Source organism: Ptychodera flava, chromosome 14 (assembly GCF_041260155.1).
Source record: "Ptychodera flava strain L36383 chromosome 14, AS_Pfla_20210202, whole genome shotgun sequence".
In the NCBI taxonomy this organism is placed as follows: Eukaryota; Metazoa; Hemichordata; class Enteropneusta; family Ptychoderidae; genus Ptychodera; species Ptychodera flava.
The window spans coordinates 26,792,277-26,819,008 of NC_091941.1; the positions used below are offsets into that span (position 1 = coordinate 26,792,277).

Consider the following 26,732-nt stretch of genomic DNA (forward strand, 5'->3'; position numbering starts at 1 on the left):
TCATCTACAACGAAAGGCTCACAAAGACTCACCGAGGGGAACCTGGCATTACGCGGTATTGCCCCAAAAGCGTACGCTAAACCAGCTTCTCCGATATATGTCCCGTTATCGCGTACGAGACTTACGCTTCGCGAAGACTCGATAAAATGAAATCTGCCACTTCGGCATTCTATCTAGGCATTGAATACGTTCCATGTACCATCAACAAAGGCATATGGTTCCGTAACCAGCGTATGGGAATCAACAAGCTAAACACGTTCATGAAGACAATGTCGAAAGCAGCGGAACTCACTGGTAAGTTCAGTAATCACAGCGCTCGGAAAGCTTGTGTTCAGCGACTCCTCGATGCCGGCGTTCCTCCAAACACCGCGGCACAAACTTAGCGGACATAAAAACGTGTCAAGTCTCAAAAGGTATGCTGTACCTAACCAATACCAACAACATCAGATGAGCAATATTCTAACCGGTGTACAGGAAAGCTACAACCCGCGACCGAGTACCAGCAGTACTGCAGCTGCCGATCGCGATTCCCATATTCCTGCGATGTTACCGTTAACAACTGCTGTCATTCAAGAGCAGTCAACCCCTTCCGTAATGACAAGCAACAACTTGAATACGCTGAATCACATTCCTCAACTGCATGGTATGTTTGCCAATACCAAGATATATAGGGGAACTTTTAATTTCCACTTTAACTGGGATGGGTTGGTATGGATGGAAGTCCCAAGTCAACCGGCTCCTGTATCTCTCCGAGTAATACAAGTAAACGCCGTAGATCGTGTGTGATTTATTCTGACGATTTGGACTCCCGAATTTCCCTGAATTTCAAAATTGTGCCGCTTCTATTGAAAGCAAAATATGATATGTTGTGTTCTCTATTTGTTCAACTTTAACAAAGGTAATTAATTGGCAAGTTTTCTCCATTTTTTTGAGAAATACAAGTTAGGATTTGTGATCTACGTGTACTGCTTCAGCGTTTTGTTTTCCCTGGGCGAGTGAATGAGCTCGAGCGAAGATGATGACCTCATAAATTTACATATGAATAGACGTGTGTTAGCCAAACCAATCAGAGACCTCATACAGAAACGTAATGGCGGCGAATCACTGGGATTTTCTTATGTAATATTAGTGCACTTCGCGATGCATTTTGCTAAATAAGAGGAACATATGTACTAATAACAAAACACCCATGAGCTCGCACAGCATTTTGTGGGATACTGAAGTTATTTTAACGAGTGATGCAGCATATCCTGCGGCAGTACTTTTCACTCGCTTCGCTCGTCCACAAAATGCTGTGGGAGCTCATGGGGTTCTGTCATAATAATATGACAGTTTTGCTTTTCTTTGCAAAAATAAAATGAAGGAGGACGCCTGATTCCATGAAAGGGTCAAGGGGAGTCTGATAAAGGGCCTTAGTATACCTGTTGTGAAATTATCATAAGAAAAACTGAAGTTTTATTTGTCTTAAAAAGTCACAGACAGCCAATACAATGAGCTCACCTCCTGTCTTGGCAAATTTTTAACTCCACAGTTATTTGGACAGGCTACAGGTGCCATGCGACATACTTCAAGATGATGCTGTGAAAACAATACAAATTATGATTGCATTTTTAAATGCTCTATTGAAGAATTACTTTGCCAAAGATGTGATATGAGAATTTAGCGAGAACAGCATTAACTGGGTTGTATGATTCCATTTGAAGGCAACAATGAATCATCATCTGTTATTTTACATTGACTTCAATCAGACTTTCATGCTTCTTTCCAGTCAAATGGATGAGTAGATGATATAAGAACCTGGGTGAAAAGGAACGGGAGTTTCTGGAAATCTGTAGACACATATGATTTCTGCCTTTGTCATTTGCTCCTTAACACTGTTCTTACAGTAAGTATCTCTTGGGTTTTAATTGTGTACATAATGCCTTAAAAATGCCTGCATGTATGTGTCAGGGTTCTCAAAAAATTTTGAAGTGGGCGGAAAATTTAGAAAAGTAGGCGGTTAGCTTCTGTGTGCAACCAGGTTCCCTGGGAGGGCCCAGGGGGGTATTAAGTATTTTTTTTTAATTTGAAGACATTGCTGAGCAATTTATGCATTCTTATACAGTGTATGAGAGGCTATTTCAACATACACACAGGGGAGGGTTTCAGGGAGGGGGCCCCCTCCCTATGCAAGAAATTTTCAAAATTTGAAGACATTTTGGAGTTATTGCATGCACTGTTGTACTGTATGAAAGACTATGTCAGCATAAGAATGTTAAGGTATTATGGATTGTTTTTTAATTTGAAGACGTTTCTGAGTAATTTATGCATTCTTATACAGTATATAAAAGGCAGTTCAACATACACACATCTGAAGGGTTTCAGGGAGGGGGTGTGCAGGATCTTAAGGTTCCAAGACAAGAAATTGACCATTTTAAAACTAACAATGCTCTAGTGTTTAATAAGCTCAGAACCCCGTAAATTGTATATTTTCGGAAAGCCTAGATATAGAGGAACATTTTGGTTACCATAGTGTCACCATTGTTTACATAACTATCAGGTAATGTGACAGGTAATTTGCACAACCTTTCAAAAATCGGTTTTCCCTATGTTTCTTTTCAATGCTTTGAGATATGTGGCTGAAATTCATGTGAGTGCGAGCTATCCTACAGGTCTTCAAAAGTGTGTCTCAGAATTTTTTTAAACCTTCTTAAACAGTTTTTATGCCAGAAAAACTCCAGAGCAGTGATTTTACCATAGTTGATTTCTTTAAAATTGTGCTCCAAACCAGATATGAACTGAAAATGCTCACGTGTTTCATACAGTTATGTGTAAATTTGAACCTTTGCCACATGTTTGCAACTTCATTGAAAGTATTATGATCAACATAATGAACAATAATCACCGCCGATTAATTCTCAAAGGTCATGAAGTATACAAATATGTAATTAGCTGAAATAAAAATATTAAAGTTCTTTGACTGCTGTCATTGTATCACCATTTTATATAGCAAGTGTAATTACCGTTGGCCAAGTCCTTCAAGCCATATATGCCGAGCTGTGAAAGCTCATTAGATATGCAAATTGTAAATTAGCTGACATGAAAACGTTATTGTTTTAACCAGGTATAATCATCAATGTTGTCATGTTTTGCCAACTTTGATCAAGTAAATCCCAGTATATATCCCTAATAAGCAAAGTTCATTAAATATGTAAATTAGGAATTGACTTAAGTAAAAATGCTTAATGATTGTCAATAATGTTGTATCATGGTATCTGCAATATATGTAGCAAGTTTTGTCAACTTTGGTCAAGTCAATTCAGATATATATCTCTAATTAGGAAAGTTCATTAAACATGCAAATTAGGAATTTGCTGAAGAGAAAATGATTAATGACTTTCAATAATATTGTATTACAGTGTCTGAAATGTACATAGCAAGTTACATCAATTTTGATCAAGTCAATTCAGATGAATATCCCTAAGTATGAAAATTCATTTAATATGCAAATTAGGCATTGGCTGAAGTAAAAATGTCTTTTGACTTTCAATAATGTTATATCACAGTATCTTTGATGTATATAGCAAGTTTCAATGACTAAAATCAAGTTAAATTGTGTTGCTAAGTTATCCCTATATACCAAAAATCAGACCTCTGGCTCTATGGCTGGCTCAGAATTCGATATGTGCTAATTAATGAGGTACAGGATGTGATGTCAAAAGGTCTCCCATCATACCAAATATGAAGGGTGTAGCACTTGTTACTTAGTTATGGCCATATATGTATATTTGAGGTCAAAGGTCATCAAGGTCACATGACATTTTGTCAAAAAAATTGTATTGCTAAGTTATCCCTATATACCAAAAATCAGACCTCTAGCTCTATTGGCTGGCTCAGAATTAGATATGCGCATAATTAATTAGGTACAGGATGTGATGTCAAAAGGTCTCCCATCATACCAAATATGAAGGGTGTAGCACTTGTGGTTACTTAGTTATGGCCATATATGTATATTTGAGGTCAAAGGTCATCAAGGTCACATGACATTTTGTCAAAAAAATTGTATTGCTAAGTTATCCCTATATACCAAAAATCAGACCTCTAGCTCTATTGGCTGGCTCAGAATTAGATATGCGCATAATTAATGAGGTACAGGATGTGATGTCATAAGGTCTTCCATCAATACCAAATATGAAGGGTGTAGCACTTGTGGTTACTTAGTTATGGCCATATATGTATATTTGAGGTCAAAGGTCATCAAGGTCACATGACATTTTGTCAAAAAAATTGTATTGCTAAGTTATCCCTATATACCAAAAATCAGACCTCTAGCTCTATTGGCTGGCTCAGAATTAGATATGCGCATAATTAATTAGGTACAGGATGTGATGTCATAAGGTCTTCCATCAATACCAAATATGAAGGGTGTAGCACTTGGGTTACTTAGTTATGGCCATATATGTATATTTGAGGTCAAAGGTCATCAAGGTCACATGACATTTTGTCAAAAAAATGTATTGCTAAGTTATCCCTATATACCAAAAATCAGACCTCTAGCTCTATTGGCTGGCTCAGAATTAGATATGCGCATAATTAATGAGGTACAGGATGTGATGTCATAAGGTATCCCATCATACCAAATATGAAGGGTGTAGCACTTGTGGTTACTGAGTTATGGACATATACTCATATTTAAGGTCAAAGGTCATCGAGATCACATGACATTTTGTCAAAAAATTTGTATTGCTAAGTTATCCCTATATACTTATTTTCACTTTGTTTAGTGTGATTAGATATTATTTTAGCTGAAAAAAGGGTCCAGGGAAAGTAAGGAAAATCCAGTATTCCACAGTGTAACAATTGGCTGAAAATATAAAATTTCTTTCAGTCTCTCGAATCCGAAACTGAATCCGAAACCGAATCCGAAACCAAGTCTAATTTCAGCATCGTCCAGCCAGAGTGTGATGTGGGGATAGCGCCCTCAAACCACAGATACCGGCTTCCCATAGACTACCATGTATCAGAAAAATTAAAACTGTGATAACTTCATTAATATGCAAGCCACGCCCACCAAAACCTTTTCAGTTCTAGCCATTTGAATTCTGAAGATGTCTACCAAATTTGACTGAAATACGTTCAGCCGTTTTTGAGATAATGGGGATACAGACACACGGACACACAGACACACACACACACACACACACAGACATGGCTAAACCATATGCTCACGTGTGTGAACACGTGAGCAAAAAACTAAGCAAGATATAGAAAATCTGAGACACACTTTGAAAGAGCATTGTGACAGCTTGCATTCCAGCAAGTTTGAGTCAGATATTTTGAAGTATTGAGACAAAACATAAGGAAAACCGACTTTTGAAAGGTTATGCAAATTATCTTGTCACGTGATAGTTATATAAACAATGGTGACACTGTGGTTACCAAAATTTTCCCATATATGTAGGCTTTCAGAAAATGTATACTTTATGGGGGTTCTGAGTTTATTAACCGTTAGAGAATTGTTAGATTAAAAAGGTCACATTTCTTGTCTTGGAACCTTAAGACATTTTTGAGTAATTTCATGCATTCTTGTACAGTATGAAAAACCATTTCAGCATTCAGAATAATCATGATCTCAATCAATTACAACATGTTTTCGTGGGATAGTTCGGTTCAGAAAAATTAATTTGATAACTCAGGCCTGTCATTAGGATAACTGCAGTCAGTTGGCAAGGATAATAGCAAAATTTCACCAGACTGTGGTGTAGAATTATATTGAGCTCATGTCTTCAACAAACATTTTGAAATACATCTTAGATAGGGGTTTTCACAACCCAGAAAACTATCCGCTAGAATCCTGACCAGTCTGGCTGTACAAAGCTTTTTACTGATTTAAATAAACTTGACTGAAGATGCAGTAAAATCAAACAGTTTATTCATGCGATTCAATGAATTATAGGAACACAATTTTCAGTAATTTCATTTCACTGTACTATCATATTTCACAATAAAACGAATCCGCGAGCTGATTATTGATTTTTTGTGATGTTGAATATAATTAAAAGAAAGAGAGCTAAATTTCAGAGTTCATGTTTGATAAAATCCGAAACTATACGAAAACTAACCTGTACTACACCCAACGTCCGGAGGGACGGTGCTACAACGGCTTATGATGAACAACGAAATAGATACATAACGAAATCGCGAAATAACGAAATGACATTATTTCCACAACCCCAAAAATTTTTCCCAATAAAATCTAATATTTATATAATGTCCGTGACCACAGCAGTTGGTTTACTGGGTTTAATGAACGGATTACGTACGTAACGGAATATTTTGAAGTGACTTCAATCACGGTCGAACTACAAAGTGATACATGGCGAAATCATGGGCCGCCATGAAAATTATCAGTGTGAACACGTACTCCCACAGTCACTACAGTACCTGTTTAGTCAGGGGAGGCTGTGAACTTCACAAATCTCTCTCGAAATAAAGCCATAACGTTTTGGAATTGAGGTTTTTAATCTTCAAACACCTGCACAAATCCAACGAGGTAAAATACAAATAGTAATTCGGCCATAGCTGTGATATCGAAGCGGCACTTGTGGCGTGTACCGAACGCGCTCGGGTCATTGGGTTCATCGGCGATGACCTCAATGACCCGAGCGCGTTCGATAAAGTGCCGCTGCGCGCATATCACAGCTAATTCGGCCACAGGCGCTCTTTAGCTGGGTAGTCTGCTAAGTAAATCGATTTTCGGATCGATCTATCGATCCCGTAGTCGATATGCCCGCCACTGCAACCTCAGTCGCGGGTATATCGACTACGGGATCAACAGATCGATCCGAAAATCGATCTACTTAGCAGACTACCCAGCTAAAGTCCAGCGCCTGTGAATTCGGCCATTGTTTTCGCAGCACACACGCTGCTAGCGCGCGCTATGTGTGCCTTTCCCAAAGTTCGACTGCGTCAGGTCGTCTTTTGTTCAGTATGATTTTGTATCCTTTTTGTTATCCAAAATGTATCAAAATTCTGCCATACTAACTCGCAGTGCAAGGGCTTTGATTTGCGAAGATTCCATTCGTCATTTTGGCAAAGCAAGATTCGATTTGTATTTAAGGAATATGTTAAATCACTATTTAAAATGAAAGAAACATTTAGCGCATATTTTTATGAGACAAATATCACTTAAATGTACTTTTTTTAGTCGTGTTGGGGCATTCTCGACCGCGGCCCATCCGGGTACTAGCGTTTTTTTTCCGTCATTTTTGCGTCACAGCGCCGTGAAAAACAAATAATTGAAGTTCGGATTTTCAACCACCAACACAGTATTCACTTTTACTTCAGAATCTGCTTTTTTCCACACAATTTCTGTATCATTCGCTCGTATGCGTTTCACGCCGTATGCGTTTCACCCACTCCTGACGTCACTCCGCGGTCGAGAAATGGTTGAATACTTGGGCTGTAAATATCACAAGAGAATACAACTTGAGCAAGCATGGCGATGCCTGGCTACCACGCTAACTTTCTGTCATTTTTGTAAGTAAATTTTTAAAACTATTGTTACTAACTTTTATGTAACATCAGAGGGAAAGGACGCGCAATAACTTAAGGTTGGGTTAGGCCTGGTAAGGTTAGTTTGCGCGATGTAATTTGTTAGAAAACAATATGAAGTAATCGAACTCATCATGCCGACGTGAAAGGCAGCCCGCACTCAGTTCACGTGCGCGTGCACAACCCCTGTGATTGTGAAAAAAAATTGAATCGTCGCTAGCACGCGTACAGAGTTACAATATATTCACTTTAAAATAGACTTCACATAACGAAGAACCCCCACAATTCTCAATTCTTTTCAACCCAACACTTCAGTTCTCGCCAATGTGTTTTGTTTCTTCTAGGGGGGGGGGGGGCAAAGAGCTGCCCCTGGCCCCATGTGCTCAGGGCCTTGAGGCGACTTAGTCTGCTTTACATCAGTCATATTTACGTTTTTGCAATTAAACACTGGTGTCATAATGCAAACGATGTTCTCAATTTACTCAATCTTTTTTTTGGGAGGGGTCATAAAGAGACAATAATAATTAGCCATCTTTGACATTATTTGGGTTATTTTATTTTTTTCATGTGAGAAGTTATTTTATGTTGTTCTGATTACTGAAAAATATTGAAATGTCAAGTCATTGTAGCTCTACAAAAGTTTGCGATATAGGCTGAACACGTAAATATGTAAAATAAATTCCTTTTGGTAGCATACCCTTACCTGTGTCATCCTCAAATCTTTACATAAATCTGCACAAGTAGAGTGAGTGTGCTGAGCTCAGAGGTCAGTATATAGTACATTCAATTAAGCCAAACAGCATAAATGACTTCAATAGTGAAACAACCAGTTAATGTCAAAAAATAAAAATGTTGTACCTTCAGTTTCTCCACTATTTTAACAGATGCAAAATAAGCAATTTTCCTCACATATGCCATGTCTACCCATCAACTTGGTTGTGCAAGTTGTAAAGTATCAAGGTTTGATGCGCCCATTATAGTGTGCAACCTATGATGCGCCGATAGATCAGTCAAAATGGTGGCTTATGAACAAAACACTCATAATGGTCGCTTTATGCAACAACATTTTCCCTTGTATTCAATCATTTTCCATGATTTTCATGGTAAAGTAAGTAACATTCAAAGCTGAAGTAACCTTGATTTGAAGGCTTTATTAATGTCAATTACTTGTACACTTTGTTTTGTTACATAATTTATCACGAATTTCACAATTTGGGTTTTTCTTGTAAATATTGCCATATGAAACATGATTTCTCATCTTTGTCTCCAGAGGGCGCACTTCAACAAAGTCTTAGGGTTTTATAACTTTTGGCAATATCTAAAAAAATGAGTTGTTGACCCCCCATTTTTTTTTATTGATATACTTTCAGTCACTGATCCTTCAATTGGGGAAATTTCATCAAAATCTATTCACAGGAAATACTAAATTCTGCCATGTTATTTCTTAATTATTCAGCCATTGTTTTCCTATATAGGAATATGAAAATCACTGATTTTAATGATTTGATATCTCAACAATTTCCCTGGTGACACCCTAATTTTTGTTGACAATCCTTGGTCCTTTCAGAAATGTTCATTGAAATCTATTGATGAGAAATAAAAGGCACACCAAACCTTAATGTGTTCAATGACAATGCTCTGCAAAAATCCAGTGAAAGTTCTTTGAACAAGTAGACAGGATAAGAGTATCTCATTTTCTTTGGCTTTATAAATACCATTGCATTCAACAAGCTTATATTTGCACTTGACAGTGAATGGACTCTTAATATTGGCTTTTCTATGGAATGTACTGTTGTTTTAAAAAGCATTTAATTAATATTGTCAAAGTGCACCCCCCCCCCCCCCCCCTTATTGCATGGGGTGTAATTGCCAATAAATTGTCTCACACTTAACTTTTACCGAATCCAAAAATTCAAATTTAAATTTATTGTATATAGCATAATCTGGAATTAGTTGCATCCAAAAGGTACTGAAAAGATCTGTTGTTTTGTTAACAGTTACAGCAAACCATGTTGGAGGTGCCTTTTACGTATATGCTATTTGTTAATCCTCTTTCTCACAGGGGTTATTTAACTTGGGAGAAAGAGGTTTAATAATAAACATACATTATTGTCTCAACAGGATGTCAAGCTGGACATGTTCCGACTGTCATAGTGATGTTTTACCATCCCTGTCCAGTTGTCCCTTGTGTGGGAAAGCAAAGGTAAGTGTTGTAGATGTTTAACATATGACTATCACTTTGAGTACAAGTACCATATAGATTCACCCAAGTGACAGTACCCAGCAAAAATTGACAGTTTGGGGTAAAAATTGACCCCCTTTGGGTTTTGATGCACAAAACATTTGGCATATTGCCATGTTCATATTACATACAAAAGCTATCACTTCAGAATTGTGTTACATTGAAGTAAAAATGACAATGCATGCAAGTCATTTATTATTTCCCAATATAAGTGTCATATTTTAAGTATATATTGTCTTTAACAACAGGCAACTGTCGTTGAAATGCCACCAGATCACTCAAAACAAGAATGCAGTGTTGAATTTGGGTTTTTTTCATATGCTGATGTGACAAAATCGCCAACAAAGCAGGTAGGTTATTCTTTCTAAGTCTCAACTGGCTCATACATCTTTAGTCTTCTGCAGGGGAAAAATAATATAGAATTTCACAGAGTATACTAGCTCCAGACAGTTCATACTATACCTTTAAGCATTTTATGAGAACATTGTATATGTTGATGTACATCCACACTCTAATGTACTCCACACTCTAATGTACCTACCTACACCAATGCACCCATCAGAGTAATTAGTGTGCTAAAATACACAAGTTTTTATAGACATAATGCACATGATTGCAAAGGCTTCTCAGATTGGGCAGAAATATTGCAGAAATACCTGGCCTGACTTTGGTTGTGATATGATCAAGTAGTTTTGCATCATTCCATGAAGAATGTCTTGATATAAAAACATTAATCTGAATCAATTTTATGACACCACCAGTAACACATAAGGTACTTCAATTACATGTATTGGATTGACTGAACAACCATTCAGTTTAGCAAAGTTCCAGTTACAAGCAAAGACTATTTTTCCAAAAAATTCAATGAGTTGTTCATCTGTAGGTTGACAACCATATGAGTGATGTTGTGAGTATGATGTCAGCCTTGGCCAGTCCAAGCAAGTCTCCATCACTAAGGTCAGTCCATTATAAAATTAAAATATCCTAGACATTATTTTCTTTTCTCTTCTGTTTTAGTCCCCACAAGACAACTGGGATGAGGACTTGTAATTGTGTTCTGACTGTCAATGTGTCTATCTGGTGTCATTACTCAGACCAATGGCCTTCAAACTTTACACAATAATAACTTACATGTGCATGGCAAAGTCCATGGTACAGTTCAATGTGTTTGTTATTTTTTTTTTAATTTAGTTTTGTACAGCCATTTATCCCCACACAGTGAATTTTAATCCTTTCCTGTGAAACGATATATTGTTATTGTGTGAAGTTTACCAGCTGTAGTGTTTTTTCTTGTAGAGTTCAACAGGCTGACAGTCTTGTTTAACAGAAATTCACAAGCTATTTACCCTCTAATTGCACCTACAGTACACACTATGTACACACATATATATAGAGCAAATAAAATTGTAAGTTTACTGTAGTCTGTAGAACATGCTGGCCATTGAGAAACATAAAACTATTCCAAGCTGCCATGATAATTATTGGATGTGCAGATGCATCATGGGTTACATGTACGAATTTATAGAAATGGACATACAAAGGCAGATTTATTTCATGTATGCGAACCTTACAGTGTTCTATTCGTGTTTTCAATTTAAAGTGAAATCAAGAAAAATGTCACCAAGAGTGATAATGATGTGGTCAAAACAAAGAAAACGAAAACTGTTTGACTGTTCCAGGTAAGTTTATCAGCAGTTTTTCCTCATATAAACTCATATATGAATATATGTCAGTGCTGCAGTGCCTATATGTTTGTACCAGAGCACAATTGCTGAGTACCTGTTCATTTTATTTTATTGAGGTACTTCACCCCATATGCATCGTTCATTTACACTATTCGTAACTTCAAATTGTCAGTGGCACAGTTTTCATGTGGACAGGATGATAGGGGTTCTGTTGACATGGGGTACCCTTAGTGTTGTGTGAAGTTGGGTGAGCGTCTCAGGAAATGATGTCAGTCACACCTCATATGAACTTGTAGAACCACCATTTCCCCCCAAAAAAAACAACAACAACAACAACAAACAAACAAATAAACAAACAAACAAACAACACACACACATTTTGACAGAGGTAAATGCCATCGTGAATGAAATACTGCAAAAAAGGCGTAGTCTAGTTTTAGTCCCCACGGACGAAGTTCAGGGGGACTTATAGATTGGGTCATCTCCGTCTGTCCGTCCCACCGACCGTACATCCGTTCACGCAAATAATTTAGACATGCCCTGGTCAATTTCTTTCAATCTTTGCACAAGGATAGTACCCTACCCCATACAGATGCACGTCGATTTGTTTCACAATGCGATCAAATTTGGCCGTGTTAGAGGACTTTTTAGTTTACACCTCCATAGACTCCCATGTATAAGGCAGCTCTCCATAGACTTCCATGTATAAGGCAGTTCTCCATAGACTCCCATGCATAAGGCCAAGAAAAATAAAAATTTAGTTTCTCATTGTATTCATATTGCAAAAAGGATGCAGTGACACAGTTTTTAGTCCTCATGGATGAAGTCCAGGGGGCTTATAGATTGGGTCATGTCAATCCATCCGTCCGTCCATCCATTCACGCAGATATCTCAGACATGCCACGGTCAATTTCTTTCAAACTTCGCACCCCGTACAGATGCACGTCGAATGGTTTGTGATACTATCCAAGGTGGCCGCCAGAAGGCCATTTTGTTATGATTTTTTGTGTTTTCAGCCATAAACTGAGGCATGTCTCAACCTATTTCTTTAAATTTGGGCATTGATCTATTTCATACATATGCATATTGATTTTTGTTGTAATATGATCCAAGATGGCCGCCAGGCAGCCGTTCTGTTACGATTTTTTTGTGTTTTAAGCCATAACTAAGGCATGATTGATTTCTTTCAAATTGGGTACACGGGCACAGATCTTTGTCATAGCAGCCATTTCAGATATTAAATATTTGCAAAGTCATCATTGATGACGAAGTCCCCACTTGTTAATGGGTCTTTAAATACTTAGACATGCCTCATGTGTTTCAAATTGCGAACAATGACATAGACCTATGTGACCATAGATCTCACACATACATTCCATTGATACTTCTTAATGACCATATTTCCCTGCCCCATCAAGACTAATACTCCTATTACAAGTGGGGACTATTATTACAGTGGGGACTATGTCATTGCCAATGACTTGTTTACTTCATACTGATATTTGCAGTGATTGTGAGGATTATGAAAGACAAGACATTTTAAATGATTGGGAAGAAAGAATAGTAATCAGTCCATCTCACTGCAGTTTCAAGTATTCTGATGTTAACAAGGTAAATATAACTACAAGTTGCTGTGACTGTGAAATGTTTAGCAAGGCCAGGTCATATTATTCCCCAATGTTTTTCCATTTTTGACAAAACGCCAAAGGTGTCCCATTTCCTCGTAATGTCTATGTCTGTCTGTCTGTTTGTGTGTCGGTCTGTCCATATACAGACTTTGTTTCACTCATAACTTAAGAACCATGGGGTTGTATGTCATGTAAGTTGGTATTTAGCACTGTCATGATAAGGTCTACCGGCAGATCTCAATAGATTTTCATGGTTGTGGCTTATTAATCAATTGCTTCCTAGGCTATGCCTAGTTTTACAAATTTCATAATGAGGCAATTTCTCAAGAAGTACTCAACCAAATTTTATGTGACTTAATTTGCACATACTTTGATTACCCTATAGCATTACTGTGCTAAAAGTGTTAGCAAAAAGACCTTCTATTGAAGGAAATTCTGGGGAACTTCTCCATTGTATGAGCACTAAAAGTTAAAACAAGTCAGCAAGCAAGGGGATAGATATGAATTCCTGTTGGAAAATATATGTCATCCAAATCCAACATTATGTTGTCAATGAAAAGTTCAAACATACTGACAGTGTATTTCTCTGTAAAGAATACTGCATTAGTATTATTCTTAACAAAATGTGTAGAAGTATAGTCAAGTATGACATAATTTTAATGTTGTACCTGAACTGTTTTTGAAGAATATATGCCTCATTATAATTTTCAAACATTGTTTCAATTTGTCGAAATGCAACCATGGTTGTGAGCGATAAATTATACACCGCTTGATTTCTTGATTAATGTCTGCAATGATTTTTTAGAGTGTGGTTATACCCTCTGAGGTTTCCCGTGGGAAGACAAAGACAGTAAAGAAGAAGTTGGTTGCCAAAGAAAGGATTTGTAAGTGAGTACAAATATGAAAAAGTGCCTAAGTTGGGTTTATAATAAAGCAATTTGTTTTGTGTTGCACAAGCAGCCAATATGTTGAAGAGCTTATGACACACAAAATCTTTTCACTGGGGTGTTTGTTTAACTTGTCTGGATGGGTAGGAGTTACCTATAATAATAAAGTCTTGTAAGTTTACGTTTGAATATTAGTCAAGACAAAACTACAAATAACCAAGAAATATTTGTGCAACAAATATTAGGCATTGTGTATGTTGAAAAGTACACAAGTAAACATAATACACAGGAAATAAAAAAAAAAACAAAATTGTCAGGAGTTAAAGCTGCTGTTTCTTTAACATTTTTCATTTCACATTTTCTTCAGGACAGAAAATATGGATATTTGTGCAGATTTTGTCAATAGATCTGACTCAAGATAATGCAGAAGATATCATAGTAATCAGTACTGTGCATGCATGTCTCTTCTGGGTTTTTTTTATTCATGCACAGAATATTACACATTTCCTGAACACAGCATGGTCACTTGTCTTCCGCCTTGACAGCACATAAATTCATGTATGCAAGCAATAACAGTTTGTGTACTTATACAGAGCAGAATGATGTATATGAAGATGTCATATAGCCCCTTGTTCATATATCATTTGAGTCACAAGCTCATAACGGACTTAATTGACAGGATTTTCCCTTATTGTTCTCCCAAGTGATAGCGATGAAGATGAGCCAGGACATTCTCAAGAAGTAGTCCATAACCATTCAGTGACAGTGAAGAAGCTCCTGCAGGGCAAGCATTGCTTCATGCTAGTCATAATGGAAAATCATCATCTGAGGTAAACTTGGAAGGACAACCTGTGCTGACTGGTGACCGCCATGGGCAACAAGGAACAGTAATTGATAAACAAAGTGAACCTTTCACAGATAATCACGTTGGACAGTGGCCAGTTTTTAGCAATATATACAAGGGATTGAACAGGAGAGATGTATTAAACATAATTGTTGGAAAGCAAATTAGTTTTGATTTAGTTTGTAAGTCTGTCCCAACCAATGTACGAAAAAATGCAACTTTTGTGGTTGATACAACCAGTATAAATGTTAGAGATTTGAGTGCTGATGATAATGGTATTTGGCGAGGGGGACATTCTTGTCCACAAACATATGTTACAGTAACAACTGCAGATGGTGTTGTTAAAACAGTGAAAACTGTTCCAAAAAATCAGTCTACCTCCAGTAACACCTATTTGTATATGAGACATTACAGCATTCATGCCGAGTCATCCTTCAAAAGAATAATACACAAAGTGTACAACAATGAAAGAAAACTATTACCTCTAGTTGTAATTCAATATTACTTTGATGATGGCATTGAAAAAGAAATCAGTCTTCCAACCATGGAAACCAAAAGAAGGCGGGGGGCACCATTTTATAGAACAAAGCCAAGTACACTCCAAAACATTCGACAAAAATGTCTAACCTTACCACCAAAAAAGTAATAAGCTCATGTACAGAAGATGTTGGTGGTGTGATGGGGTGCAAGTCGGTAGGAGATATACCAAGGGACAGACGACAAGTATACAATGCTAAAAAAAATATAACAAACGCTTGTAAATCCAAGCGCGGCAGAGCACCTACAATGTCTGGGGACTATGGTAAACTGTTTACTATGGCGGCTGAAAATGACTTTTTGAGATCAGTCCAATTTAATCCACAGCTGCAAACATTTTCAGCCACAAATCAACAGTTATGTGATTTGAAGCGATATTGTGGCAGTGACAATTACAAATGTATCCTTGGTATAGATCCAACATTTCGTCTTGGTGAATTTTACACAACTGTAACAACCTTCCACACCCAATGTTTGTGATCAAAGGTACGGATAATCATCCAACAATGCTTGGGCCAATCATGACTCATATGGGCAGAAAACAAATAGACTATGACTTTTTCTGTAACTCACTTAAGACCTTTGGTATTGATAGAGTAGTTGCATGGGGTACTGACGGAGAAACTGCACTGATAAATTCCTTTGAAAATGCATATCCCACTGTATCTGGCACATCTGTCCATCTTAGGTGTTTCGCCCATGTTGAAGATGACTTAAAGAAAAAATTGAAGTCTTTGGGTTTTGATCAAATGAAAATACATGAGATCATTGCAGATATTTTAGGTTCAGAATTGGAAATGTCAGGAGATATGGCCTAGTTGATTGTGACGATAGTGAGGAATTTAAAGACAGATTGTTAACATTGAAAGAAGAATGGAAATCTGATGTATTTCTTGATTGGCTTGAGAAACATTATTCTACTATCATAGTAAACAACATGTTGAAACCTATCCGCATAAAGGCTGGTCTTGGAAACCCCCCAAATAAGTGGACGAATATGAGAAATGAATCTATAAACCATGTACTCAAGGATCATACTGATTGGTTGAAACATGATGTTGTTGATTTTCTTGGAAAAGTTAAAACATTGGTAAATGAGCAGTATGAGGAATTGAAAAAGGCCATTTTCAACATGGGAGAATACAGACTTGCTGATGGTTATAAACATTTGGAAGTAGCTGCTGTGAGATGGATGGAAATGTCAGATTCACAACGAAATCACACTTGAGGCTTGTATTTGAAAGTGATAACATATGTCAACATGTTTCACCACTACCGATAACTAAACGGCTGTCAGTGTCCAAAGAAAACTGTCAAATTAATGTTTAGCAGCTTGGCAGTTGGGTAAAATATGGTCAAGAGCTGAAATTATTTTATCACCCATGAAGTAATTAATTTGAATGAACATAAATACTGTGTCCTTGATGAGGATGACAGTTACTGTATACAAATTGGTAGATCAAAGAATCAACAAAAATTAACCTGTGAAAACAAATGTAAGCACTATACACAATTTAATGGAATATGTGAGCATGTTTTGGTTGTAGCTGAAACTTTGTGCCAACTTGAAGAAATTCTTACCCTGTACAAAAACCAAGGTGGTCCAAGTGTTTCCACAGTGTTGAAATCTACCATGCCAAAGGGATTGAGCAGAAAACCTGGTGCCCGAAAGGGTGCAAATAATTTGAGAATGCAGCCAATATTGGACACTGTCAACTGTACAATTGACCAACCTGTTGTCTGTCGGTACACTCAACCATACCACAATGCCAATCCATTTACCTTGGCCTTTATTAAAGACTTGCCGAATGCAAAACGTTGTAAATCATGCAGTATTGAATTCCCAAGAAATTTTCTATGTGCCCCTTTTGATGTTATAATTGTTCACAAAGAGAGGTATGAATACCACAATAAAGAGGGCCAGTGGGTATACACTGAATGGAGACAACGTGATGCATTTTATGATGTTGATCCAAAATGCCTGCGTAAACGACATCCATACTTTTGGAAAGGTTTAGTTGTTGTACCTGATGCTGTCAGACAGCAATTAAAAACAGGACACTTTAAACACTTGGAGGAAAATTTGAACATCAAATTTGAACATATTTCGTACAAATAAAAGGAGTGTCAGTAGGGGTGAAACATTATGGATAGGTTTCACCTGAGGCAGTTTTAGAAAAAGTTCACTGTATATGAATATTTGGACCGGAAAGCAAATTTTCAGCGTGACATTTTCATTAGCATTTAGTTTCACAGAAAACATATAAAGCTATATTTTACATATGCAAATAGAATTTAGTCTGGTGACCAAGATGGCTGCTTCAATTTTGCATGATTTTAGCATGACAGAAATATCTCGAAACAAATACGCCCAATCTTCTGGAAATTTGTATGGCGTAACTTGGACATATATGATATTGATTGAACTAAAAGGTTTGATGCTAGTAAATTATTCATTGAATACAATAAAAATGTCCCCAAGAAGAATACAGTTCATAGCTTGTTTTAGCTGTATTCAATGGATAAATTACTTAAATCATTTATATTACTTCAATCAATAAGTTATGTTTCTAAGTTACTCTGTGCAAAGCTTCAGATTATTTAGCCAAACACGTTGAAAATTGTAGCTGTCATCTTGGTCACATGTCAAATTCCTTCATATGTTTTCAGTTAAGGTTCCAAGACAAGAAATCAACCTTTTTATGCCAACAATTTTCTAGCGGTTAATAAGCTCAGTACCAAAGTAAATTATATATTTTTGGAATGCCTAGATATAGGGAAACATTTTGGTTACCATAGTGTCATCACTATTTACATAATTATCATGTGACAGGTAATTTGCATAACCTTTCAAAAATCGGTTTTCCGTATGTTTTGTTTCAATTCTTTTAGATATATGGTTAACTTTGTGTGATTGCAAGCTGTCCTTTAGATCTTCAAAAGTGTGTCTCAGAATTTTTTGAAACCTTCTTAAACAGTTTTTTTATGCCAGAAAAACTTCCAGAGCAGGGAATTTAACCCTAGTTTATTTCTTTAAAATTGTGCTAAAATAACAACTAGGCAAGATATAAAAAATGTGAGACACTTTTTTAAAGAGCGTTGTGACAGCTTGCATTCCAGCAAGTTTGAATCAGATATTTTGAAGTATTGAGATGAAATATAGGGAAAGGTTATGCAAATTATGCAAATTACCTGTCACGTGATAGTTATGTAAACAATGGTGACACTGTGATTACCAAAATCTTCCCCTATATCTAGGCTTTCAGAAAATGTATAATGTAAGGGGGTGCTGAGCTTATTAACCACTAGAGAATTATTGGCATAAAAAGGTCAATTTCTTATCTTGGAACCTTACATTAAATCATAATGAAAATGTACTTAAGATGTGCTTTTCAGACCAAAAAACTGAAAGTGTACATTCACTCTGAAATTGTTCTAAAAATGCCTAAATATAGGATGGAGCTCAGCCTTAAAGATAAGTTGGTATCAAAAAAGACAACAAAAACTATAAACTAAGAAAGTATTCAGAAATCTGTTGACACATACATTTGTTGTATTTGTTTTTTGTTCTTTGATGTTCTGCATGTTTATCAAAAGTGACAGAGTCACTATAATTTGACCTTTTTTATCATTGAAAACCCATAAAAACATACTCAAATGTGACTGGGAGATTAATAATGCCAATTTATCATTTGAGAAATGTGTGAAATTACCCAATTGAAGTAAACACCACTGTTAAATGTTCGTTTGGTGATCACCACAATGTGATAAAACTACTAGGTTTAAACAATGCTCTACAAACTAAATGTGCATTATTTTAGTTTTGGACACATTGTTTTATTTCACAGGGGCACTGGAGGATTTTAAAAAGTGTCAAGAAATTATAAAAAAATTTTTGAAAACCTAAAATTTTAAAATATTTGCTGCCAAACTTGCACACAAAATCATACCTTGTGCTTTTGTACTTTTTTGTGTATATTAATTCATTTTCCAGACAGGACAAGTCAGTGGAATGTCTGTGTTAATCTCCCAGTAACATAATACAAGTAAACAAAGTCTTTGATTATGTGAGGGTAGATACTGTATCTTGTATCTGAATGCAGGTCAGCGCTTGCCAGTCTGGGGTTAATACCAGCCCTGCATTAACCCCTGATCTGAGGTTTTTCTATTCATGCAAACATTGTCTTTGGTCGACTGTTTTTAGACTTTGTCCTTTCAGTATGTCCTTTGATAAACACTGAGTTTTTTTCCAGCCTTGTACTTCTGACACAGTACAGTACACAGTTCAGTAAGTGTACACTGATGTTGTGAAACCCAGTTCATGTTGAAATAAATTTAATGTTGTAAAATTATGTACTGTATGCATTCATATATCACAGTTAAACAAGTGTATACCATGGAGAGGCAAGGGAGTTATTTTTATATTTTCCCCAAAATTACCAGTTAAATCATCGACCCTCGAGGGTCTATGGTTAAATCACACAATTATGATAAGAGATTGAATACTGAGTAATACTATGGTATAAACAAAATGAGGATACAGTTTCTTCACATCTATACAATTTGTAATGAAATTAGGCAAGACAGTAATAAAAAACAGACCAGAAAGACAGGGTAAATAGAGCTAACACCAACAAAAATAAAACATTGCAATGACATTGAGGAGACTTCAACTAGAAAAGTAAAATATCAAAATGAGAAAAGAAGCAGCAGACCAATGACCTATTATGCGCAGGATTTTGAGCAGTTTTAAAGGGGCAAAGTTCTATCTTGTGACATTGTTTCATTGGAGATATTAGTAAGTGAAAGATACTGAATGATTGGTCTTTCTGAGTTACATTTGTAGCTACTTTTACGAGTCATTTAAAGACCTATTTGTCATTAAAACAATATTTTAAATGCACATTGTGGCTGCATATTTAGTATGCTTTATACAGTATAAATATTGTTAGTATATCTTCACTAAAAATGTATGACAAATTCAAAAATAGTGCATTTTCCTCTAATTTCCTTAAGAGGGCGCAATTTGTCGGCGCGATCGTTGTGTCATTGTCAATCAATCAATTTGCAAAAGTTTATATAGCGCCAAAATCCAAAACAGAAGTTTTGCTCTGTTACGCTCAATGGTTAAGCCACACTGTATGCTCTAGTGAACATGCGAGTTTTCAGCTTTCTTTTAAGAGTTTCTAAGTTTGTAGATTCTCTGATGTCAAGTGGTAGTGCATTCCATAGTTTAGGGCCAGCGTTAGAGAAGGCAATGTGTTGTGAATAACTGAATCAGAGATTCAAAGAAAGGTTGTCATGATATTTTAACATAATTATATGACCAATGCAAATAAACCAACGAATTATTCATAAACCTACATATAAGAACAATAACAAACTCGTCGATGTTATATAACGCCCTCTTGAGTTGATAAAAATTACACGCGTGATAAAATTATAAAGAAACTGTAGTTGATAAAAAGCGTAAGAGTAGAATCAAAGATTGTGATGAATCATTCATATACCTCCAAGTATTTGCCTGGCGATATAGATAAAAATCAATGAGTTTGTCGTAAACATTTGACAGCTTTCAGTCTCTCGAACCCGAAACCGAAAATGAATCCGAATCCGTGACTACTTTCATCTTTATTATTCTCGAATGCGGTTATCAAAATGGCGTCCTTTAGCGCAGCGGCGCGGCAGACGTAAAATGCCGGTGCGGCATGTCCTACATAATCCCAAATCATGAATCAGAGTAGGATTTGTGAAGTTCACAGCCTCCCCTGACTAAACAGGTACTGTAGTGACTGTGGGAGTACGTGTTCACACTGATATTTTCATGGTGGCCCATGATTTCGCCATGTATCACTTTGTAGTTCGACAGTGATTGAAATCACTTCAAAATATTCCGTTACGTACCTAATCCGTTCATTAAACCCAGTAAACCAACTGCTGTGGTCACGGACATTATATAAATATTAGATTATATTGGGAAAAATTTTGTGGGTTGTGGAAATAATGTCATTTCGTTATTTCGCGATTTCGTTATGTATCTATTTCGTTGTTCATCATAAGCCGTGCTACACCGTATGTGTACAAAGCACTGGCAGTGGTTTGTAATACAGTACACACACGCAATATCGGTCGACCTGAAATTTGACACTGTAATAGACGTAGCATTTCAAAGGTACGGAAAGTAAGACCAAGTAATTTTTGTTTATTTAGATTTGATCTAAAACCTCCCAAAACCAACAGACAAAGTCCTACTCTTACGCAGAAAACAAAAGCTCTAAAGCGTCGATTTTCTCTTCCGGGATGCACACAACCACGGCCCCTCCACAAAACGCGATGTCGATCGACTTGAGTTGAATATTGACATTGTGATCGACCATGGATGGATTGACATGGCGTTTCAAAAGTACGAAAAATGAGACTCAGTAACTTTTGGTCACTTTAGATTTAATCAAAAACCTACCAAACCCATCAGACAATGCCCTACTCTTACGCAGAAAACCAAAGCTCTAGAGCGTCGACTTTCTCTTCCCCGTTTGAGCGAAACAACGTCGGCTTCATTCAGAAATGGTCGACTATTCACGAGCATTACGTACTTGTATGTTGGTCCATGTTCGGCTATACCCGATGTGAACGTCGGAATAATTCGGGCTGTGATCAGAAAGCAGGGTTGACCTCGAGAGCGATTCCCAGTATAGTACAACATGTTCGCTGATCGCGGTACTATAGTGCATAGTGCGTATGTAGCCACACCGGCACTTCTGAAATATTATTTTTGCGGGCCGAGGTTTACCAGTGGAAAGGCCAAAGCGTGTGAGGGCCTATAGGCCGTACGACCAAGGTACACAAAAAAAACATATCAGGGCCCCAAAGGTTTTATCATATACCTTATGGAATGATGGATATGTAGTTACAAATATTGTGCAAAAGATTCGGAGATAGAAATTCATGTGATGTCAAAATTTATCACCACTTTTGTGAATTTTTCGGAAAGGCGAATGGCCTAATCAAAGAATGAGGTGTAATTGGGGTGTAAGAAGAACGGCGTGTTATAACCTAACATTACATCGCACCAGCAGCGAGATGCGATCATCAGCAAAAAGCTCAATTGAAAGAAATATTGTACCTTTAATTTTATGAAGACATCACAATGAAATGACTGTGTACTTGAAAAAACGTATCACGGCTGTAAAGGTTTTATCATATAACTTATGGAATGGTGGATATGTAGTTAAAAATATTATGCAAAAGATTTGGAGACAGAAATTGCCATTTTTGTAAATTTTTCGGAAAAGCAATGGCCGCATACATCCATCATAGCCTCCAGTAGAAGAATAGGAATTACAAAGGTCTGCTTGACGCCTGATGCTCAACTTTGGTGGTCCTAATACTCAGCAAGTTCTCTCTTGATTGAAAACCCTCAAATAAGATGCTTCAGAATTTTGTTGTTATTCCTTTAAGGATCCAAGAATACCAGTAATATAAGTTACTTGGCATATTTATTTTTTTAACAGCATAGAACTTAATTTTAAGTTAAAATTTTGTTTACCTTTTGTAAGTGCTTCCTTTGAGTTGTAAAATGCCAGGCCATTATCTTTGTTTAGAAACATAGGGTCTTGTATCTCTTTGCAGATACATTTTTCCTGCGTCAAAATTGGGCAGTGCAGATATTTTGTCAACCAAAATGACTCTTTTGAACTGGCTGTACATAATTTGACCTTACTATAGCTTAATACACTGTTTCATAGCATTAAGTGGCTGTCTACAATGATATTTCAATTTTAATCATAAACCAATGATATTGCAAAATTATTATTTTCTTCTGAGAATTTATAAGTTACATTCTCCAGAGGATATACTCTTACCCGTAAGTCTTCATTCGTTGTTGATTCTCCACAAAATTTGCACATAATCTGTCTGTATTGACATTCAGAGTTTAAATGCTCAGTCAGTTGTCTTCTTTCAATTTTGGCAGAACATCCTCTATGCTTATGTATGCAGTCTATGAGAGTGTAGCCACATTCTTGTTGATGTTTCCCAAGATCTTTTAATTTCATTGTTTTTGTGCAACCTCTCCTCTTTAAATCGCAATAAACTTTCATATTTTCAATTTCTCTCCGTGCAGCATGATCCCTAGATATCTCTGCTTTGTTAATTGGTTCTTTGCAACTTTTAACACAGCATTGCGGTTTTTCAGAGTCACTGGAAAAAATCACACAAATTTTTACATTTGTTGTGTAACAAGATATAACAATTTCAGTTCTTTAAAATCATACCTTAAGATATAATACAATCAACCACCTAAGCAATGGGTATATCACTAGTTTTTGACCAGTCACTCCATATGTTGCACACTAGTTAAAATCTTACGGCTCAATGTGACTGGGTCTGGTTTATTTATACACAGAAACATACACACTATTCATAAGAGGGCATCTACTTATGTGCATACGTAATTGTACATACATATATACTACACATATATGTCACTTCAGTCTTCTGCTGATCTCACAAAGACTAGATCACTAAATTATCATACAAACATTACGGCTTGAAATTCAAGTTTGCTTTAGAGATTGATCAGTACTACAAATGGTGCTTGTACAGAGCTGTGTCGATAACTCCCTGGCTTTGTGCAAATTTGACACTTTTCAGTTGGCCCTGCAGATCAGGAGTAGGATATGCATACCCAACATACTTGTATAAATCCACTTAATTCAATGGAAATAACTCAGAATGACTACATTAGCCATTGGAAAGAACTCTAAGCCCAATAGCTCACAAAATTTGTGATAATTGATTTCTATAATAGTGCAACTTGGAATTTTTGGCCACAATAAACTCCATTCCATGTTACAAGATATATTTCAGAATTGTTTCGTACGCATTAGTACACATTCATACTAGCTAGACAAGATAGAATACAGAATAAAATGTGACTATCCAAACAAGCGACCTAGCGGCCAATATAGCTCCGCTGTGTTTATGTACAGAATAACTATTTTGACATATATTGATGAAGGTGGAAATCTTTGATAACTCAATGCAGTGGCCGGAAAAAAAGTGGTTAAAATAGCTGGAAAAATACACAATTGAAGATTTCATCATACTTTGAATATATCACATCGGATCATCCCTAAGAACATGTCAACCAAAGCTATCTGATGAGTAGTTTTTTGAGAATAAATTTTCTGACCAAAAATGGAACAATTGCCCCAAAAAATAAAAATTGCAGATTTCATCATAATTTCAAAAGATCAAATTTAGTTCATCTACAGAAACCTGTATACCAAAGTTCAAAGCTGTTAGACCAGTACTTTTGAGAAACACATTTTTTGACCAAAATGGAAAAAATTGCCCCAAAAATTTAAAATTGCAGATTTCATCATAATTTCAATAAATATCATTTAGTTCATCTGTAGGAACCTGTATTAGTTCATCTGTAGGAACCTGTATACCAAATTTCAAAGCTATCAGACGAGTAGTTTTGGAAATACACATTTTTTGACCAAAAACGGCAAAAATTGGCCTTAAAAATGCAAATTTGCATATTTCTGCACAATTTGAACAAATCTGAAATAGATCATCCCTAGGGACATATGTACCAAATATCAAAGCTATCTGACCGGTAGTTTTGTAGAAGATTTTTAAAGATTTTTTCTACCAAAAATGACAAACAATTCCTTAAAAATACAAATATGCAAATTTCATTACAATTTGAACAAATCTGACTGAAGTCACCCTAAGTAAACTGCATATTAAATTTCAAAGCAATCGGACATGCCATTTGCAAAGAAGAATAATTTTTTACCAAAAACAGCATAAAATGCCCCAAAAACACAATATGCAAATTTCACCTTGGTTTGAACAAACTTAAGTGAGTCACCCCAAGTGAACTGCATATCAAATTTCAAAGCAATCAGACTTGCAGTTTCAGAGAAGAAGGCAATTGTTGACAGGCGCGTCGCTGACAGTGGAGCTAAAAATTAAATACAAATTGATAAATTAAGTATCACGTACAAGAGTGCAATTAAGACCTGGAAAAGTACTCCAATTTGTATCAAACAAAATAAGGTAGCATTTAATAAAAGGAAAAAAATTATATATTTTGATTTCAATGCTCAGTTTCTGTATATGATATTGACTTTTATCCTATCATAAAAAACTTTTTGAAATAAATTTATTATATGTCATACATTTCATAATTAATTGTGGACATGCTACTTTTCTCTTGTTTGTTTGCTTAGCGTTTTGGTCAAGATTACAATGTGAACTAGGCTAGGACTTAAAGCCCCTCTAGCTGTCACTCTTGAAATTTGTTGACCTCAAAACATCTTCCAATTCTCTCCTGGATTTCTCTGAATTCTATCCTCTTAAGGGATATGGGCTTTTACTGCACCAGGAAACCATTCTTTATTGAAACATTGACAAATAAATTCAAATTTAGCTGTCATTTTGATTTCCAGTCATTTTCAAAAATTGTTGATTTTACAAAGGAAACAGAACATGCAATGTCAAAGTCGAAAACATCCACCCCTATGCATTACATTGCATTACTCTGTGCAGTTTATGTGAAGATTTCAGTGCAGATATGCACATAGACTGAAAGATCCATCACTTGAGGACACTCCCTACACTCCCCTCTTACGGGGAGCGTAGAGAGCGCCCTCAAGCGACGGATCTTCCAGTGTAATATGCACAGTATCCACGGTTTTAGCTTTTCGCATGGGGCTGCTATCTAAGGAGTGGGCATATATTTAATCACAGTGTAATCTTTATCTTGTTCAAAATTGCACATACAGTCCCAGTAGGTAGTTAATAATAAGTGTATACACACACCTAAATTTGTACATTCCCAAAAACTTATTTTAGTTTGAAAGTAAAATCATAAAAATAATACCAAAAGATACAGCTAGTGGGGCTTTAATTAGTTTGTTTGAAAATTATTTTCCTTTTCACTTTGTCCCCCTTTTGTCTTCTACTGAATATCCTCTATGCAAGTATTATTACTCTTTGTCCATCCCCCATCCCTATGAATATAAAGCGAAAAATGTAACGGGTGATTGAATCAATATATTTCATACCTACCTCAATATCTTGTTGATACAATGATGACAGTATCTGTGTCCACATTCTATTTGATGAGGTGATCTGATGACCTTTGAACAATATGGGCAAACTGTAGTTTCTGAAGGGGTCTCCACGAATATCTCTATGTCATATCCATCTTGGTTAAGGGAGGAGGGTGGAGTCGTTGATTTAAGTGATCCTGGAAAACTTCCAGATGCTAATGCCATATGATAAAATGGCTAAACACTCTAGGCAATGTGGAGACACTGATGCTAAATCTGTAAAAGAGAAATCAACAATAGTTGTACT

At 36.3% G+C, this 26,732-nt stretch overlaps 2 protein-coding genes across 2 annotated transcripts in view; one reads left to right on the plus strand and one right to left on the minus strand.

Annotated features, from left to right (window-relative positions):
- Positions 1 to 26,688, minus strand: part of LOC139149949 (TNF receptor-associated factor 3-like) — a 45,008-nt gene extending 18,320 nt beyond the window's left edge. Inside the window, exons 1-3 of the mRNA XM_070722020.1 lie at positions 26,442 to 26,688; positions 23,219 to 23,555; positions 1,501 to 1,578 (exon numbers count right to left, since the gene is read on the minus strand). Of these exons, the coding sequence (XP_070578121.1) occupies positions 1,501 to 1,578; positions 23,219 to 23,555; positions 26,442 to 26,650 (624 nt within the window). The 5' untranslated portion in view covers positions 26,651 to 26,688. The remainder of the gene's footprint in view (positions 1 to 1,500; positions 1,579 to 23,218; positions 23,556 to 26,441) is intronic.
- LOC139149948 (uncharacterized) lies at positions 7,398 to 11,454 on the plus strand. Its single transcript, XM_070722019.1, has 5 exons — positions 7,398 to 7,518; positions 9,655 to 9,736; positions 10,024 to 10,125; positions 10,659 to 10,732; positions 11,376 to 11,454. The coding sequence occupies exons 1-5, from the start codon at positions 7,478 to 7,480 to the stop codon at positions 11,443 to 11,445; spliced, it is 369 nt and encodes a 122-aa protein (XP_070578120.1). The 5' UTR covers positions 7,398 to 7,477; the 3' UTR covers positions 11,446 to 11,454.
- Positions 26,689 to 26,732: the final 44 nt, after the last annotated feature.